The sequence below is a fragment of the Maylandia zebra genome, linkage group LG23 (assembly GCF_041146795.1).
Source record: "Maylandia zebra isolate NMK-2024a linkage group LG23, Mzebra_GT3a, whole genome shotgun sequence".
Taxonomy (NCBI): domain Eukaryota; kingdom Metazoa; phylum Chordata; class Actinopteri; order Cichliformes; family Cichlidae; genus Maylandia; species Maylandia zebra.
This window is the reverse complement of record NC_135188.1, coordinates 20,717,056-20,738,127: the sequence shown is the minus strand read 5'-3', so window position 1 is coordinate 20,738,127 and position 21,072 is coordinate 20,717,056. Positions and strand designations below refer to the sequence as shown.

General features: G+C 40.7%; 1 protein-coding gene across 1 annotated transcript; it reads left to right on the top strand.

Moving 5' to 3' along the window:
* Positions 1-9,952: 9,952 nt before the first annotated feature.
* bco1l (beta-carotene oxygenase 1, like) lies at positions 9,953-18,755 on the top strand. The gene is made up of 11 exons (XM_004565611.4): positions 9,953-10,078; positions 11,179-11,307; positions 11,406-11,535; positions 12,163-12,310; positions 12,508-12,655; positions 13,090-13,310; positions 15,813-16,079; positions 16,159-16,264; positions 16,336-16,430; positions 17,670-17,781; positions 17,891-18,755. The coding sequence occupies exons 1-11, from the start codon at positions 10,015-10,017 to the stop codon at positions 18,049-18,051; spliced, it is 1,581 nt and encodes a 526-aa protein (XP_004565668.2). The 5' UTR covers positions 9,953-10,014; the 3' UTR covers positions 18,052-18,755.
* Positions 18,756-21,072: the final 2,317 nt, after the last annotated feature.

Below are 21,072 nucleotides of genomic sequence, written 5' to 3'. Positions count from 1 at the left end.
CAGAGTACCTTATCCATTAGCCTTTGAAATGTTGCTGGGGCCCCATGCAGACCAAATGGTAAGACTGTGAACTCGAACAATCCCCACGGAGTACGGAATGCTGTCAACTCTTGAGACCGTTTAGTGAGAGGTACTTGCCAGTATCCCTTGGAGAGATCAATGGTCGTTAGATATTTTGCCTTCCCCAAACGCTCAATGAGATCGTCAATGCGTGGCATCGGGTAAGAGTCAAATTTTGATATGGAATTGAGATACCTGAAGTCGATGCAAAAACGTATCGAGCTATCCTTTTTCGGAGCCAACACAACAGGGTTGCACCACTCACTTGTTGAAGGTTGGATGATTCCCAGAGACAGCATGAGGTCCACCTCCTCCTTTAACTCCACCAGGAAGCGTTCCGGTATCCTGTAACTCATACGCTTCACAGCTGCATCAGGTTTTAAAACAATGTCATGCTCCACCAGACTCGTGCGACCTGGGTACTTTTGAAATATGTCTGAATTAATCAGAGGTGTTACCTGAGACTGTTGCTCACTGGTGAGATGGCTCAGGTCCAGGACAGAGACTGTTACTGAAGGCAAGTAGTCATTAACTTCTTCCTCCTCATCCACGCTGTGAATAAGCAAACCCTCTGTTTTATTCTCAGTGCGTGGAATCCATTCCTTAAGAAGGTTAACATGGAGCACTCTATTCCCTCGCTGAAGACCTGGTGTAGAAACTTTGTAGGTAGTAGGTCCAAGTTTCTTCTGTACTTCAAAGGGTCCCTGCCACTTTGCCAGCAACTTGCTGTCAGAAGTTGGCAACATTACCAAAACCTTCTGGCCAGGGACAAAACTCCTGTGGCGAGCTTTTTTATCAAACAAAGTCTTTTGTTGCCTCTGAGCAGCTTCCATATGACTCTGAGCCAGTTCACTCATCTGCTGAAGCTTTTCTCTCATATGAATGACATATGAAATAACATTGACCGATTCCTCTTTACCTTGCTCTCCCTCCCATGAGTCCTTTAGCAGGGTCAATGGGCCTCTCACCTCATGGCCATAAAGAAGCTCAAACGGGGAGAAGCCAGTGGAGGCTTGAGGAACTTCCCTGTAGGCAAAAAGGAGGTATGGCAGCCACTGGTCCCAATCAGACCCTGTATCATTGACAAACTTTCGGAGCATTTGTTTGAGAGTTTGGTTGAAGCGCTCCGTCAGTCCATCTGTCTGTGGGTGATAAGGGGTTGTCCGCATACTCCTGATACCTAACAGCTTATAGACCTCTTTCAACAGTGTGGACATAAAATTAGTGCCCTGGTCAGTTAAAATCTCCTGTGGGAATCCAACCCTTGAGAACAGTTGAATCAATGAGGAAGCTACAGTTTTTGCTTTAACAGTTTTTAATGGAAAGACTTCAGGATACCTCGTAGCATAGTCTGTAATGACTAGCATAAAGCGATTTCCAGATTTACTTTTTTCTACAGGACCAACTACGTCCATGCCAAGACGCTGAAATGGTATACCAATGATTGGGAGAGGTTGGAGTGGTGCTTTGGTGGGGACTCTAATTGAAGTCTTCTGACATTGAGGACAACTCCTGCAAAACATAGCAACATCTGAGCGTAAACCAGGCCAGAAAAAGTATCGCTTGATGCGAGCGGTGGTCTTATGCTTCCCCAGGTGGCCAGCCCAGGGAATGGAGTGCCCCAAAGTAAGCACTGTTTCACGGGCTACTTTAGGGACCACTAACTGTTTAACCTGGCCGTGCTGGTGGTATAAAATGCCATCTTGCAGAATGTACAGCTCTTTATTTGTGTCAGATTCAACAGAGTCCTTTTCCTTAGCCCTCAGCAACATGGCAGACAAAGTTGGATCAGCCTGCTGCATTTGTCTGATGTTCGTAGGTACTGAAAAACCTAAAGGCATATCTGGAGCAGCCTGAACTGATGTCTTTCCAACAGTGTGTTGAAATTTTTCACGTCTTCTTTGACTGCGTGGCTTCCGAGACTTCCCGGGATCTGTCTCTAGTTCAGCCTCAAAGAAGGGTAAAGCACTGAGGGTTGCATAATGCTCGTCCTGATTTTTAGTTTGAGCCCTTGTTATAACAACATTGCACTCACGTACTTCCCTCAACAGATCATAGATGACTGGCAGATCCTCCCCAAGAACTACAGGATAGGGCAGCTTATCAGCTACACCAACCTTTAACAGATAGGGTGTCCCCTGCACTACAATAAACAGATCAGCAGTAGGGTATGGTCTTTCATCACCATGTATACAGCAAACTGATATGGTTTCAGAGGGGCATGTGTAATCGTTTGACACATATTTCCTGTGTACCAGAGTCTGTGTGCTGCCAGTATCTATTAAAGCATTAATTTCTTGTCCATTAATCTTAACTGTGGTGATTTTATTTGACTGCTTTCTCTCAGATTTAATATCCACATTCTGATGAGGCACGAAACACATCTGAGATAATTTTCTTTGATTATTAGGACACATGGGCTTAGTGTGACCTTCCTGTCCACAAAGGTAGCACACTGGTGGCCTTTTACCTGGCTTCGAGCTATTCAGGGGCTGCTTTTCCCTTGTAAAGGGCTTACCCACACCCGTCGCTGACCTCTGAGGATGCTGAGGGGGTTGCGACCGACGTGAATCTCTGGCAGCCTTCCATGCACTGTTGCTCCATGGCTGACTCTTACTTCGGGCAGCTACAAACACATCAGCCAGGGTGGCGGCCTCTGCAGCAGACTTTGGATTATGCTCCTTAATCCAGACCTGAAGCTCAGGACACAGCATTCTTAAAAACTGCTCCAAGATGATAATTTCACCAACTTCTTTTACAGTTCTGTTTTTCGGCTGAATCCATTTTTCATAAAGTTCTTTCAGTCTCGCATACAGTTCCTTGGGACTCTCATCAAAAACTTCAAGACAGCGAAATCTTTGCCTGTATGTTTCTGGGTTTATATCGTATTTTTGCAAAATGGCAGCTTTTACCTTCTCATATTGCAGTGAATCGTCCACATCCATATTAACATAGGCACTTCGAGCCTTACCAGTGAGAAGAGGAATGAGGTGAAAAATCCAGTCTGACTCTGGCCAACGACAAGCAGCTGCAATTCTCTCAAAAGTGGTCAGAAAATGTTCAACATCATCTTCAACAGCTAGTTTCTCCAGTTTAGGATGATGAATATGCACAGACTGACCTGTTAATATGGAGGCTGAGCCAGAACCCTCATGCTGAGATGTTGCTTGTGTCTGATAATCAGCTGGAGTTTCAACAGACTCTGGATCAGTTGATGTGGGCTCTGGAAGTGGGGTGGTTCTGGCCTGCACTTCCATTTGCAAAAGCCGAAACTGGTGTTGCAAACTCTTAAAACGCTGTTCTTGCAGTATAGCATCCTCTCTCTGCTTTTTATCTCGAACTTCCTGTTGTCCCATGAAAGCCTGAAGAATCCCAGCAATATCAAGGAGAGTTGGCTCCCTGGTATCCTCTCCTTCAGTGTCTCCAGCCACAACTGAAATTCCTTCTTCCATCTCCTTCTCCCTCTCTGGCTGCTGCAAGGCCTCTCTGGCCTCCATTTTATTTCCTCTCTTTGGGCGCACAGCATTCTGCATGGCTCAAAAAGTTTGTCAGGGGAGGAAAAAGGGCAGAAAAATGCAAAAAAAAATCCTGTCTCCTCGACTGAAGGATCCCACTTCTGACACCACATGTGATGGACCGAGTTGAAAAACAGGAGGAGCCCAGGAATTATTAGAAAAATATAATTTCCATTTATTTAACCCCCAAAAATTATATTTACAAGACAAATAAATGTTGAGCTCATAAAAGAGGTCAAAGAAACAAAACTGAACTCAGGCAACGACTGCAAACTTAACAAACCAAATGACTGCCCAAACGTACATAATTGACCTAAACATGAAATGACATACAAGGGTATATATAATGGCTGATCAGACCATTGTGACACATGAGGGGTAACAAACAAAACACAATCATAAATCACAAACGATGCAGTACAATCTAGTTTGTTAATAAACTAAACACTAAAGAAGAAAATCAAAAACCCCATTAAACCCTAAACTCAAATATTTAATTAAATACAAATACTTTGTTTTTAAAGTAAAGAAAACACACATTCCCCCCCTTCAGCAGGAAGTGGTGGTGTGGTCCAATTATCTTCCCTTGTATTTAATGGTTTCAAACCCTGGCTACCATCTTTTGTCCAGCAACTCCCAGTGATGATGGCAGGTAAGAAAATAAAAAGACAAAGGTTAGTCAGAAAGCAAAGAAATGAAGTAGTATGAATACATAAGTAAACTTAATGTGCGCGCTTACAAATAGAACAAATGTATCCAAACCAATCAATAAAGTTATTGGAAACTAAAATGTATTACTATGTTCAAAATGAAGAATGAAAATACAAAAGTTACCGACTTTAGAGTGTGGCCATGGGTTTGGCCATCACAATCAGATGTATTTGCCCCATGTAATATTGTTGTAAGTGGAGAGGTGTACTTACGGGCAGGTCGTGGCTGGTTGAAGGATGAAACAGGACTGGCCTTCCTTGGTTGACACTTGGATTCCATTTGCAACCAGGATGAGAACAAAGGTAAGGTATACGTCATTTCTCCCTGTTCCCTGTAAACATGCCGTTTGAAGCGACTGAAATGCTCTGCAGGCAACTTCGCTAACAAGCGATCGACATGGGAGCCACAATCTAGTTCTGCACGTCCTTGTTCTCCCATAGTGCTAAGCAACCCAACTAAAGCCTGTACACGAAGAGCAAAATTATCAAGACTCTGACCATCACCTGCTCTGATAGGAGGCAGTTCCAGTATATTCTTTAGCTTTTTCAATGCCAGCTGTCTTGGTTGCCCATAACGCTCATCAAGGGCTTTGATGGCTTGAGTGTATGGGTCAGGAGTGTAGGAAAAGGCAAGAGCTAATCGTTTAGCTTGGTCTACTTTGAGGTGATCAAGAAGGACATGATATTTGAAGTGCTCTGTCTCATGAGGATCAAGAAGGTTTGTAAGGGCCATCCGTAACATCCTGTATTGCATTTCGTCTTCTCTACTAAGGTCTGGAAACGAAGGACCTTCAAGCTTATATACATGTGTTCTCGTGCTAGAGGAGTGACCTGAGCTAGCAGTACCGGGTATCAAAGGTTTCTGTTCATATGAGGCATTGGATGTAGCTGGTTGCTGCTCTAGAGGAGGGCAATGCTTGTGGTCAGATATGCGGATGAGAGGTTGAACAGGGTCTTCAGCTAAAGGAGCAGCAGGTTGAACACATGAGATCTGGTGGGGATCCTGCCGTGATAAGGCCAGGAAATCAAAGGGAGTCTCATCTTCTGTAGCAAGGACTGGTCTAGGCAAACCAGTTGAAGGGATAGCAGCATCTAGTATTGTTGAATTAGGTAAAGGAGGGCTGGCAGCTGTAACTATGCCAGACTGACGGCTAATCTGCGGGGGCTGGAAGGGTGATTGACAGGTTGCTGTATCAATCACTGGGAGCTGCTCATGTTGTTGATGTGTTTGAGGACTGGCTCGTAAACTGCATACAGAAGATTTGATTCCATCAGATGAGACTGTGCGAATTGAAGATCTGGAGCTACGAGAATGGGAAGGAGATGATTGAACCATAAATTGCCTAATCTCCCTCATTGTCGTCAGGAGTTCCTTCATGACCTCATCTTGGTTGGTGGGTAAAGGAACAGGGGATGTCTCTGGTTGTCTTTCTGACTCTCCGACAGGATCCTGCGGCCCATGTGTGTCTTTGTCACTATGCTGGCATTCGGTTTGGCTCTCTGTCTCACATGTAGCTCTTCTATCTCCAGGATACTGAACGTCATACTGCTGCAGGTAGGCAGGAGGTCGACTATCACGACTGGATCTTCTCAAACCTTCAGTCAATGGCTGCTTTGAATCCATGACGCTAACACTGCTCCAGCTCGGAGGACCATGTTTTGAAGGAAGGAAGATTCAGGGCTTAAGCAATCAGCATCATGGGCTCATCCGGTTAGAATAAGAAAAAGCAGCCATCTAATTCAGAATTATTCTCAGGGTTCTCCTTTTATTCTCAAATAAATAAGGCAAAGAATGAAGGAAACAAAGACACACATGGACTGCCACAGCTCAGCTGCCGCCCCGTGTGGAAGTGAAGAAAGAGTGAGCCAAAAGTGAATGCAGTCCTTATATAATGTGTGACATATAATGTGTGACAGGTGAGTGCAATCGAGGACAAGCACCACACCCAATCAAAGGTGAGAGAACTAAACAAGGTGCATCTGGTGAAGTGAGTGGGTGTGCTGGGATGTGCCAAAGGGTGGGTCTCTACAACAACTAAATAATTATTAACAATTGTTAGGCTGCTGGTGTAAATTGATTCATTAGTGTTTGTTTGACAAAGAATCTGAATTGACACGTCTCACTTTTTATATGGCACGAATCAATGTGTTATTTTATCATGTGGCAATATGTCCTAGTGCAGTCAGAGGGGAAGAGCCAGGGCCAAAGGTGAGGCACATCAAGCACATAGTAATAATTTTAATCTGAGGATAAAACGCATGTACTGATGCTGGAAGAAGCTTCAGTGCTCTCAGAAGACTAAAAACATGGGTAAGGTCAACAGTGACTCAAATGAGACTAAACAATGCCGCTGTATGTCCACCAGGAGACACTGGACAGTATAGATGTAAAACCAATATGCCAGCAGTTTATCTCAGTTAGTGAGAGGAGCAGGCATGTGTTTGGCTCCTTCACATAGCGGACATTGAGTTGACACCAATAGTCCGTGTCTGTTGCTGTAACAGTAGTTCATGTTTAGAATAAAAAATCCCAGCTCACTGAGTTGATAGGAGCAATAGTGCCTAAAATGTTGCATAATTTTGCTGAGAGATCTTTTACTTTGTGGTAATCTTAGATGAGTAGTTTTATGGACAAAAACCACCAGGTCATTCAGTGTTCCCTTAGTGCTAATGTATAAGAGATGTTGGTGTACTGTAACTGAACTAATGTTGTTAATTTCTTAAGTCATATTCTTTTATTGTCATGACTCTATTTTTATTTTTGTATGATACCTGATTTATATGGAATATGGCTGAAGTAAACTAAAGTCTAAAATACTTAAGCAATTTAACATTATACAATTCACATATAAAACTATGAATTGTAATTTTTTTTTTAAATTAATTAAAAAAAAAAAAAGAATTGTAATTTTAAATGGTTTAAAAGCATGTAGAATAGCATATGTAGGCAAGTATATTTCTCCTTTTTTTTATTATCAAGAAGCAAAGACAAAAAAAAAAGGGGGGGGGAAACAGGGCAGGGTTCGGTGGTTGAATCATCCGTCCCCACCAATGCCAAAACCAAATCTACGCCCTTGCCCGCAAGTAATTTTATAAATAGAATAGAATATGGCCGCGCTTCAACTTTTGCTGGAGTGTATTGCACTTCTTAGTTTTAACACCAGGGGGAGCTTGTGTTGATCAAGGCAGGTGCTCCACCAAAAAGGACAATCACAGAAGAAATTTACCCCCAAGTTACTAAACATAGCAGAACCAAAGAAGCGAAAGGTAGAAAGTGAATGCAGAAAATTTCAGACACGGTGGGAGAGTGAATATTTCTTCAAAGAATTCAAGGGGACGTGTGTCTGTTTGATCTGAAACTGTGGCAGTTATGAAAGAGTATAATGTACGAGCTCATTATGAAACCAAACATCAGGCCTATGCATCCGACACTGGAGAGAGCAGAAATTAAAGCAAAGGGTAGCTCTCCTGCAGGGTCAGCAACAGTATCTTTTTCGTGCTCAAATTGTCCAGGAAAAGGCTACAATAGCCAGCTATGAGGTCGCCCAACTCATGGCAAGACATGGCAAGCCTTTTTCAGATGGAGACCTCATAAAACACGGCCTCGTTAAAGTCACCGAAATAATGTGCGCGGAAAAAGTGCAGGACTTGAACAACGTCAGCGTGTCCACTCACACACCAATGTCTGACTTTCTTATGCATAAGAAAGTCAGACATTGGTGTGTGAGTGAGAAGTTACTCTCTATTTACATTGTAAGTAATTATAAATATTATTTTTAATTTCTTGTTCTGATGCAAAGGCTGAATAACTAACAACAAATAATAAATTAAAAAAGCAGGACCAAAGTATCAGCATCTGCTTTGGCAGAAAATGGATGGTGGCCTATCTCAGACTTTCTCCAGCCACCCTCTGAGAGATGTAATCTCTACAGTATGTCTTTGGTCTTACCTGTGGTCTACTCCCAGTTGGACATGCTAAAATAAAAATCACATAAGAGGTATCTTGGTCTCTTTACCACAACAGACTGGTACAGTAACCAGTCTGTCAATATCTCACTGCGCTCTCCTCTCACTCATGAACAGACCTGAGATACTTCTCACTCACAACTTGAAGAGACACTGCACTCTTTTCCAGTTGAAAACAATGAATTCAGAGTTGGAGGTGCTGATTCGTAACTCAACAACTTTACAGTCAGCTGCTACCATCCCAGTACATCGACCCAGTGGAAGTCGTTGTTTGTTGAAGACAGCAGACCTACATCCTCCACAAAACGCAAAGATAAGAATCTGAAAATGTGACACCCTCCATACCTTGACTGTTCACTGTCTACCAGGAACAAATAGGCCTTATAGCAAGCGATGGAGATGAAGCTTTCATTGCAGTTGTACAGAGACCAAAGCTTACAACAGCAAGCCAGATACCCAATGGTCCTGCAGGAACCCCTGAATCTGAGGTTCAACTAACCGATGACTTGCCATCAATTTCAGCCAAATTGTTTATTCAAATCTAGGTATTGGTCCACAGCTGATGCATCTGTGAAAGTAGGGTCTATATGCAAAACATTTCTACATTACATCACTGTAATGATGTTTATATACCAAAAGATGAGGTTCTGATTTTGAATGAATATTTTAATCTGCAAAGTAGCTATTTAACAGATGTAAAGGAGAAAAAAAAGGTAAATAAAGAATCTAAGTAGATTGGATTAAATCGTGTCATTCATTATATAACAATCAAATGCTGAGTCAAAGCTTCTAATAGGTGTTAGACTATGATGTATTATTCTAGGTTGAGTAATTTCTAGGACACAGTGCCAGGACACACTCTGACCTGGAGAAATATCCCGATAAGAGCATTTGTAAAGTTGTAAACTGATTTAGATTACATCTGTTACTTTACATTACACGCAGGTGGAGGTGATAAACAGGATGTGTTGGACTTTTTATAGTGTACAAAGTCAAAATGTGTTTCAGCTGGATTATGATGATTAGTGCTGCAATGATTTAATTAGCACCCAATGCTGTAATCAACTGTAAACAATTATTGTTTCTAAACCAAAAAGATCCAAATGTTTGCTGTTAGTCAAAGTCATGCCTCTTAGTAAACTGTAAAAGTGAAATATATATTTCTAGCTATAAAGCTAGACATAACTATTGAACAACACAGCAATTTACAGTTCATATTTAGATAATGAGAATTCTTATCACTGGCTTACAGATTATCAATCAGACCTGAGCTTAAAGATTCATCCAGCTACAATGCAAAAGAAAAATTGGCAATAAGACAGTTTAGAGATGCAGTGATAGTATAAAACATTCAAATAAGTTTGGATTTTTAAATTAAAAAAAATATGTTGTTTCAATTGAATTTTGTGTAAAAACAAAAAAGTGACAGAGCCTATAGATCAAATTAAATAAAAATGTAAAATATAGTTAAAAATTATGTTTTAGTTCTTTTGATTTGTCTGATTTGATGAATGTAATGTAGCTGTGGACAACATAAGCCCAGTTATTAACATCTAAATGGTGCTTGAAGTAAGCCAACAGGCAGACTTTTATTATGAAAAGCCCAGTAAAGTCCATTCCAGCTTACTTACATAATCAGCTGCACTTATGTTTCCTGAAGCCTGCAAGTATCACGTAGTCAGCTGCTGTCTGTGTTTTCAATCAGAGGTGGGACTCAATCGGAGCAGTGCACTCTGGGAGGCTTGTAGCTCAGGAAGAAAAGCATGCAGTCAATTATTTCAAGAAATGGATGTGAAACTCCAGAGCCAGTGAAAACCGAAGTGAAAGGTGAGTTTGAACCATTAAAGAGTTTGTAAAATGTTGAGTCTGTTGGTTTAAAGAGTCATTAATAAATTCAGCTTGCTCTTTTGGAAGGTTTCCACCTGAACAAACAAAAAGAAAACACACAGCTCAAAAGGTTAGAATAGGCTTAAATAGACTGTCTGCTGACATTACCAACATATTCTATTGCAGCAAGTAGAATGTGACACCGATAAATGCATAGCAAACAGGGAGCAGTGCCAAACTCTGAAGACTTGAACCTCCACTTGTTGCAAGTGTAGGTTTAAGTCTCTGTAGAATAAAGTATTTTCTAGCATCTGCCTCCAGAGTTATAATGTTCATTTGTTGTTATGTTTTGTTTATGTTAAATTAGAAACTTTGCAGCTTTTATTGGTCATATAGAGGAAATCCTGAGTAGATGTTTGTTGTATGTGCTTTGCATGTGTCAGACTGAATGGATGACTCAAGTCATAAGCTCTGTATTTATTATTATTATTATTATTATTATTATTATTATTATTATTATTATTATTATTATTATTTACCTGTTGTGTGGCACTGGAGTTGCTGACCATTTAATGATTATAATCATGGAGTAGTTTATTAGTAGTTACATTTCATTATCCTCCAAAATTACCTCACAGTGAAAATTCTTCAATACAAATGTTCCTTTATATCAATACCTTAACCAGAACCATTTTCCCATTTTATATATAAGAATCATGACTGTGGTATCTTTAAAACATGGATTTATGGAGATATTTAAAGGACACATGGGGCTTTAATTTTGCATAAATTAACTTCTGGTGGATCTGACTTTGCTTCAGTTATCACTGAAATTAGGATTGTGGCCCTCTATCACTTATTTTTACTGAGCTCTTCAGGTTAACAGTTCTTTCTTAGCCTAACGTCCATTAAAATTTCAAGTTAGGAGTTTACAACCTTTTGATCACTTCACAGTAATCCAAACCCCAAATGTGTAGTAAGATAAAAAAGTTCCACAACTCCACAATGGACCTTTTGGTTAGATTGCTGTCACAAAGCTTCTGTGTTAAGAATGGATTTAAAGCCCATTAACAGTGGTGTTTGTAACCTTTGACCTGCAGGATCTGTCCCTTCCTGGCTGCAGGGCACCCTGCTGAGGAACGGGCCTGGGCTTTTCTCTGTAGGTAACTCTGAGTACAACCACTGGTTTGACGGCTTGTCGCTCATCCACAGCTTCACCTTCAGCAATGGTCAGACTTTGATAAACCTTCAGCATCATTTAACTGTTGACTGTCAGTTGTCCATGTAACTGCTGAATATGTTCAATGTTCTGATATTGCTATTTCAGGTGAGGTGACTTACAGAAGTAAGTTTCTGAAGAGCGACACCTATAAGAGGAACATCAAGGCAAACAAGATTGTTGTCTCTGAGTTTGGCACCATGATCTACCCTGATCCTTGCAAAAACATCTTCTCCAGGTAAAGCCCATCCAGATCATGATCTTACAGAATATATAATACTCAGATTTCAGATCTTTCTAGTTTCAGTCCAGAACAGACTTAAAAAGCTCAAGTTCAGCCCATTCAGCTTTTGTCCACTCTAGCTTTCTATGTTTAGTAGACATAAGAGATTTTAAATCTGGAACCGAATAGTGTAGTACATCTAAAGTCTCTGCTTCAATTTATCATGGATGGATATCACAGTTCTGTGTTAGTTTACCTAGCATACAACAAGAGCTAAATGGACTGATGGACGGATGGATGAAAATAGAAATCTGAATCAAACCTTACAAGTCTTGTGTTATTGGTCCATTTGGGGTTTGATGATTTCAGATATGTACAGACCACTTTAAGTAAACTGGGACAGACTAACCAAGACACTTGAGGTTTTTCTGATGTTTATTTTTTTTAATCAGAATATCTGCTTCAATTCATCAGTTCATGAAAGTGCAAAATGCAATTCTCTGGGTTAGTAAGAGGTTTACTTGCATAACCATTACCTAAAGACGTTTGGTTGATTGGATATTTGTTTTCTTAGGAATGTATACCAATACTGAATTATTTCAGCTGTGTGCCCCAAAAAACCCTTCCACGCTCTCTCACCAGGGCATTCACACACCTCCAGAATGTCATTTCTGACTTTACTGACAACAACTTGATCAACATAATTCGTTATGGTCAGGACTACTACGCTTCCTCCGAGGTCAACTACATAAATCAGATTGACCCTAACACCCTGGAAACTATCGGCAGGGTAAGTTAGTCTGCACATTCTGCCTGGGAACATTTTAAAAAGGTTCAGGTTTTCGTTAAATGGTCCACTGTTGAATACCCAAAGGTAAAGAGTAACTATATGAGTTTCGTTTAGCACCACAGTTGGATATAATGGCAACAAGCATCTCTGTGAAAGATTTGTCCTTCCTCAAATGTACTGCCCTGTATTAATTTCAGAAAAACTACAGGAACCACATTGCCTTGAACCTAGCAACGGCTCATCCACACTACGATGAGGAGGGCAATACGTACAATATGGGGACTGCTATTATTGGTTTTGGCCAGCCAAAATATATGATCTTCAAAGTCCCAGCTGATGCCTCAGGTGTCTGCAGTAATTCATTCTGTCCTGTTTATTTCTGTTCCTAAACTTTAAATCCTCAAGATAAATTATTTAGCAGTAATTAGATATCATTCTGAGAATATAGTAAACCTACGCACAGCAGTAAAGTTACTTATTTGCCATTGTGTGCTCCATGAGCCACGTATTCATTTGATTACAACTTAGGTTTAATTGATTTATGACACCACAATCAGACCTCTCAAAGAAGACAGTTGATATGAACTGTTACACTATCATTTACAAAGTGTGTGTCACAGTAGCTCACTTTATTTTCATTTGCTTCATTTACTTTCATTTACTTCATTAATGATTTTTAAATTATTGGTTCTCCCTTTTTAAAATCAAGAAATGAAGACAAGTGAACAGAGTAACAAGCAATTAAAGTGAAGCTTACAACACTGTGTTGACTGTTTCAGATAAAAATCACAAAAAGTCAGCGCTGAGGAAAGTGCAGCAGATCTGTTCAGTCCCTTTTCGCTCCTCACTTTTTCCAAGCTACTTCCACAGCTTTGGCATGACTGAGAACTACATTGTGTTTGTGGAGCAACCTTTCAAACTGGATATTGTCAAACTTGCCACTGCCTACTTCAGGGGGGTCAACTGGGGAGGCTGCCTCAAATTTGATCAAGATGATATAGTAAGTCTTCCACATTTTTATCAACTCCTAATAGTGAAATTATATATAAGTTGTCATTTAAGCTATTAAGAAAAAATCTACTCAGAGAAAAACAATGTTCCCTCTAATTTTTCATGTGTCTAAACGAACACACTAACTCCCTGAGCGGTCCCTTGGACCACTGTGAGCAACAGCAGACGTGTGCACTGTGGTCACACATGGTTTATTAAAATAATTACGGTACGATCTTGTCACTGAAGTGGACGCGCAACGGGACATCATAGCGTGGCTCAAGCATGTTCATCATAGTTTAAACCCCTTGTTTTGCACAAGGGAATATGACCTCCCGTCTGCAGCTAAACACCCCAGTAGCTTTTGTAATAGCTTTAGCCTGGTCGGATTGGGCAGCAAAGGGCTGCTTAAATGCCGCAAACTCCTCTGCTCCTCCACCTGGACCGCTAGCACTGATCATAACTATGGCTTGACAGACTGACCACCCACACCATACACATACTTTTTTTCCTTCTTTTTCGAATCTTCATATCACGTGCGTGTCGAACCGTGGAGTGGGATCGGTTCGGATTATGGATCAACCGTGATCCGTTACACCACTAGTTAGAAATAACTTGAACTCCAATTTTGAAAATACAACTTTCTTTTCTTTATAAAGCTCTGACTTGTATTATAAGTATGAGTCTGTGGTCTGGGAGAGAGTCCTGTAACTCTGTCTGCAAAATACAGTGTATAATGACCAATGTTGGGCAATTAATTATATAGTTGTTTTCAAAAAAGTAACTGAGTTTTGCAAACAACAAAGGTTTTTGCAGCTGTTTACCTAAAAATGCAGCCAAGGCGGTTTTTTAAATAAACATTTCAAACTATTTACAGAACAATCAGCTGTTCTGCATCAAATTTGATGCCACACAAATTATTTGTGCCACTCCAAAAATAATTTCTGTCCACTATGAGCTAAAGGAGAAAAACAGCCTGATACCTGCAGGCCTGACAACAGGAGATGTATCACTCCTGTATCACCTGTAACATTCAGCAGTCGCCTCATTGTTCTGACACACACAACAAAAACTACACTACACACTAACTACACAAGATTTGCGCTAAACGTCACAAATATCTCACATATCAAAACACCGCCGTCACTCCTAAAACTTCCCCCTTCCTAAACAATAAATGCCATGTTGCCATATTATTTTTTTGATTGGTGACATGGTACATTTTTCCACCAACAGGAAAGGGTGGGGTTTTTTTGGTTTTGTTTTTGTTCACAGGCGGAGAGTGCTTTCGAGCGTTTTACTTATAAAACGCTGTTTTTACTGTTTCTTCCCACAGTAAATATAAACAACGACAGTATTCAGGAAGAAAACCAAACATTGCATATACTTTTATCATAACTCTGATTTTACGTGGCCTATCAACACGATTTAAAAACTGGTGTAAAGTCCACACTTTCTCCGTCAATTGTTCCGTCTGTCCTGCTCACATCTCCAATTGTTGTACATGTTGTCATTAACGTGGCTTCACTCCACATCAGCCACGCCGCTTTGCTCGCTAAAACACCGGTGTCGCACATAAGGACGCTGTCATAGCCTGTCAACAACGTTGATTAGCTGCATATGAATGTAAATCGCATTATTGGCTGGACTATGGGATAAGGTGGCATTGTTGTAATCCCATACGGGAGCAGCCAGTCACTCACTGACTAACACTGCAAAACAGAATTGTTAAAGTCTTAATTTTAATTTCAATTCAGGTAGATATTTTTTTTTTGGTGCGCAATGCAGATTTTCTGTGCGCAGAGACCGTGTCAGCAGTGCGCAATTGCGAATGCGCGCAGCTTAGAGGAACATTGGAGAAAAACTACACCGACAGTATATACTGATTATTTGTGGGATTCCACCTGGCTCTCTCCTTGGCCCTTCACATTTGTAGTTTAAGGTGCAATGTTGGTTCTCTGTGCCACTGTGGGCACCAGAACAAATTGAAAAACATGAAATGTTACATACCATCACTCTGTTAAAGCATGCTGCCTCCTTAAAACCAAGCAGAAACGTCTGGGCTGAAAAATGAAGCCAGTGGTGAAGTACCAAAAATTGCAGATCTTCTTTTTGCAGATCTATTCTAGCCTGAACAAATGCCAGGAAACCAACCAAATAATTGCATGCACTGCCATCAAAAATAGAACAGGCAACAGTGTACTACAAAAGTACGCTGCACAAAAGCACCACTAACATAGTATAAAATTATTTATACAAATTTAAATCATCTTAAGATATGAAATAACACAGAATAGAAGCGATACTGCAAATACCGAGTTTGTCATTTTCTATTTTGCTGGATTTACTTATTATGTAAAACTAGACTCTGATTTAAATTTTCCACAACAAGAAATTGCTCATTGCTGATTTGAAGTCTCCCAAGAAACCAAAAAACAATGGATTAGTACATTTCTGGTTATAACAGGTATTTGAGGTTTTCCGTAATACTGTTACCTGTTTTCTTTTCCAGACTTTTTTTCATATCATCAATAGAAAAACAGGAAAGGAAATCTCCACATGTTTTCATGCCGATGCCCTGGTGGTTTTTCACCACATCAACGCCTATGAGGATGACGGCCATGTGGTGTTTGACCTGATCAGCTACAAGGACAGCAACCTGTACAACATGTTCTACCTGGAGAACATCAAAAAAGAGACTAGCAACTTCATCCAGAGCCATAAGAGCTTCTCCCCACCATCCTGCCAAAGATTTGTTATTCCGCTCAACATCAACAAGGTATAGTTAGTATTTAGTGAAGATTCACTCACACTTACATTCTATTTCATCAATAAATAACAATGTACCTGTTCTTCAGGAGTCTCCCAGGGGATCTAATCTGGTGACTCTGACTGACACAACGGCTCAGGCAATTTTGCAGGAGGACGGATCAATCTATTGTCAGCCAGACACCCTTTTTATAGGTTAGTCATCCACAAAGTGACTGTCATTAAACGCTGTCTGATCCACCTAACGAGTCTGATTCCTCTTGAAGGTTTGGAGCTGCCTGGGATCAACTACAAATTCAACGCTAAAAAGTACAGATATTTCTATGGGTCCAGGCTAGAGTGGTCTCCTCATCCCAACAAGGTGAAGCAACATTATTGATTATCGATTTATTAAATCAATTACATTGCTTTTGGGGTGAACAATTATACATACATGAACCACATTTCCATGTAGTTAACATTGGACACCAAATGTGATTTTTTTCCTAAACATTTATCCTTCTATCTTCTGCTTCTTATTGGGGCCTGGGTCATAAGGGTAGGAGTCTAAGCAGTTGAGCTCTCGCTCTACTGGCCACTACCTTCATCCTTCCTAGGGGGAATATCAAGCTTTTTCCACACCAGCTGAGAGAAATATTCTCTCCAGCACGACCTGGTTCTGCCTGCTGGTCTATTCCAAGTTGGGCATGCACCTAGAAGCTTTTTTGCCCAGGATGCATGACTAAACCACCTCAATTAGTTCCTTTTAATGTGGGCATCCAAGCTCCCCACTCTTTCTGGAGGTGAGCTCAGTTGTCACTTGGAGGAAGCTCATTTCAAATAATCAAGCTTTTAAATTGTCAAAATGCATCCATAAAGCATCTGAAAATGAAATTTCATGGTAATAATGAAGCAGCTAGTCTAAGACATGAACCCCAAAGTCCTGAGTTTGACCAGTTTTACGCCTGAAAAAATAATGGTCTGGATTTTGTTTTTAAGTAGGATTCCCTTAAGATCAACTTGCGTAAAATGCAAAGCCAGAGACAAAGCATTAACCAGCTCCTTCTTCCAGCCTTAAATGACCTATATGCAAGCAGGACAAGACAAGCAAAACATTTTAATAAGCATTCAAATGAATTAAAGCAAGGTCCCTCCAATTTAAATGTACCCAATTTCATTGATTAATTATGGTCCAGGCCTCCATTTCAACATCGGAAACAGGGGGATGGGGGTGGGGGCAGCTTTGGGTAAAGTTTTGTAAGTTTTGTAGGAAAATTGAATTGAATATCAGTCAGTAACACAAATTCTGTTTCTTTACATGAAAACGACAATAGGTATCTTCAAGTGCTAGAAACAACTACGACGCTGGCTGTATTTTATGCACTATAACTTCCACAGATGCACATATGAGGATGAACAATCTTAATCTTAATCTTAGACTAATCAAACTAAATCATTCAGTCAGCATTTTCAAACAAATAAAGTGAAAACGTCAGTTACTGTTGGCCTAGTATGGTGCTGAATACTCAAATCTGTGAGGACAGTGAATGCCTGAACCAAAATTAGGATGATCTATTCTAAGGTTGTTGAGGTCTGCTACTTTAACACTATGACCCAACAGATCGCCAAGTTTGACATTGTTGAAAGGAAACACGTTGAATGGGTGCAGAAAGACTGCTATCCTTCAGAGCCAGTGTTCGTCGCATCTCCCGGAGCTGTGGAGGAAGATGATGGTGAGAGCTACGCTGTCAAGCACACAAACTTATATATTTAGAAACCACAATAATGGTTGATGTGCATAGAGCAAAATGTGTATTTCCATTGTATCTTTTCCTTATCCAGGAGTCATCCTGTCATCCATTGTTTCTGCGGATCCCAGCATTTCTCCTTTCATGCTCGTGCTCGATGCCAAAACGTTTAAGGAGATCGCCCGAGCCTCCATCCCCACCACTGTCCACATGGACCTCCACGGACTTTTCATTCCCGCTGCTGATTCATCATAGAATTGAATCTTTTAAGTAAAGTAGACAATGAAGTCAAACTTATTTTTAAAAAACCTTTTAAGCAATGTCCAGTGTTAACAGTGGACACAAAAAATCTACTGTTACTCGCTTTACCTTTGCTAATCTTAAAGCACTTTAAAAGACAGGTTTAGGGGAATGTATAGCATTAAAAATGCAAATGAAGTGAGATCAGCAATGTTTGAAAATCTCATTATAGCTGCACAAAGTTTCCACCTCAGTCACGTGTAGAAACTTTTATGGTAAGTTAACATTTTTTTTTATTTCCAGAGATTTTATTTTGTAACATAAAAATGTTGAGAAATTAAGCATAAAACACAATTACTTTAATACATAAAAGCTCTAACTACTCAACTTTTAGACTGAGATATGTCTTCTCATGCAAACAACAAACTTACTGTTTGCTGCCCTAATTTAAAACCTAATGACCCGAGGGGTCTCAAGAGAAAATGGCTACTGTGTGTTATGTTGTTATGATGTCCCAAATGAACCAACACGAGATACTCGTCAGACCCCAAATATTGCCCTGTGGTTGGGTGCCCCCACCAATCAGTCAAGTTTTCCTCCATGTTTCCTTTTGAGGTGTTATTTCCTATTCTTCGTCGAAATCAAGAGTCTAAGGATGGAGGCTTTTGTTGGCTGTACAGATTTGTATTTTGTGATACAGAGCTATATAAATAAACTAATCTGACTTAAATGTAAGTTATTTTGTCTTTTTTTCCTTCTGCTGTGTTTCCATATTATTTATGCATGACCATATTTTGATATTTGCCAATACAGTTGATCATGATTGAACAGTAAGTTATAGTCACAACAGCACCTGATGCTTCATTTATTGATAATGTGGTGAACTGTTCATCCATGATGCAAATCTCCCGTTCCAACACATCCCAAAGATGCTCTGATGGTTGTAGAGGCCATTTAAGTAGAATGAAGTCCTTGTCGTGTTCAAGAAACCAGTTTGAGATGATTTGAGCTTTGTGCTATCATGCTGGAAGAAGCCATACAGGGATGGTCAGCAAAAAATATTCACGTAGGCTGTGGTGTTTAGAAAAAGTGCCAAGGAAATAACCCCATGCCATTATACCACCACCAGTCTGAACCTTTGATATAAGGAAGGACGGATCCATGCTTCCATATTGCTCAAATTCTAACCCTGCCATCTGAATCTCACAGCAGCGTGTCTCATCAGAGCAGGCAACAGTTTTTCCAGTTTTCCCGGTCTGGATGGGCCTGGGCCCCCTTTCCCTGGCGGGTCGCGGAGTATGGGGGTGCCTACTGGGGTCAGGGAAGGAAGGGAGGGGAGCTGGCCCCAGGGAGGGGTCACTTGCCCCTCCCTTCCTTCCCTCCCCATCTCCAGCTGCCTCCCTCTTCCCGCTCCACCACAACCACCCACACATGCAGGACCTTGGAGTAGGGGTATGTCACCAGGGTGCAGAGGAGGCTACCCCCCCCCCCCCCCCCCCCCGTCCCCTTCTGGCTGCCTCTGCCTCAATTTTATCCCACAACTTAGACATTCACATTACTCACACTCTCATTACACATACATATAGGATCTTGGGGGTGGGCACGATACACGGAGTCCAAATTACCATCAGGGTGTACACCTCACCCCTGGCGTCGTTGCCCACCTCTCAATTTTAAATACACGTAGACATTGAGGGCTAGCAGGAGGGACCATGCGCTTACCTGCTGCTCTCTGGCAGGTAGCTCCATGCCCTCCTGGGTTTTAAATGCACCTTAGAACACACATGCATCAACATTACAATGAGCGGGTGGAGGGAGGTTTGGAGTCTTCTCTCACCCCCATTCTCTGCGACCTGCTGGAGCGGGGGGGCTAGGAGGAGGAGTTGGCCGTCCGACTGCGGTCTGGAGTGTGGGGCCTTCCTGCTGCTGCGGAGCATGAGGGTGGGAATGGATGTTTGTGTCTGTGTGTGCCTATTATAAATAGATTGTAAACATTAATTTTGATTCTTTCATTAGCACACTTACTTGTTTAAGAGTACAACATTAGAAGTGTTTTAATTGAACAGGACGAGCCCTGATTTAGACATGGTGGCCTGCCCTGTTACAAGCATTCATGCTTCCATTGGTTCATTATGTGTTAATTCTTTTGGTCATCTCTGGGTGTTTTATATGCGGTGGCAGCTGAAACAAATAAAATGCAGGGACTTTTTTCCCCTCCTGGGTGCTTTGTCTTTGTTATGGTCAGTTTTTCCTTCAGAGGTAGATATTTTTATTTTCATTCCCTCACCTTCATTTCAAGTTTCAGCAATTGCTCTCCAGGAATTTGACAGTTTTGAATCCTTATTTTGATGCTATAATTGTTACTCTATATGCTGGAGAATGATTGATCCTCTCACTGATCAATTCAAAAACTGCAGTAAAAAAAAAAAAAAAAAGGAAATGCAAAGAAGACAGACGGCACTGAACAGGTGTATAGTTACATTTTCAGGAAGGTGCACATCAGGTTATACCATGAGGTTTCAGAGGGGTTCCCAGTTATGACATCGCTACAATGTACATTTCCTGCTGAAGCATAAACCCTCAGTAACTCACTGGAAATGTGACTGCTTGGCTAGCAGCACAAGATTGTAAATGTTTTCAACCATTCAATCCTCTGACCACTTGTGAGGCTAATAAGTCACCATCTACAGTGAAAACAATCACACATAAAACACAAAACAGTGCAACAATAATTTCAATACCTGATAAAGATCAGCTGCTTTTAGTTAGCTAGCACTGAGTTAGTTCCGACACCACTGGTACTAATTAAGCGTCCACTCCAAGATAAAGACCACTGAAGTAGGATGTACACCAGCCTTCATGCAACTTTTTAACCATTAGTTAGAATATACGATCAGAAAAGTCCCACGTATCAAACTTGTACACTTATATTAAGAATGTTCTGCAAACAATACAGCATCATTTTGAAAGGAAAACAACAGTATTTTTAATTCTAATAATTATTTTTAATTACTTTATTTTGGCATCAGCAGACTT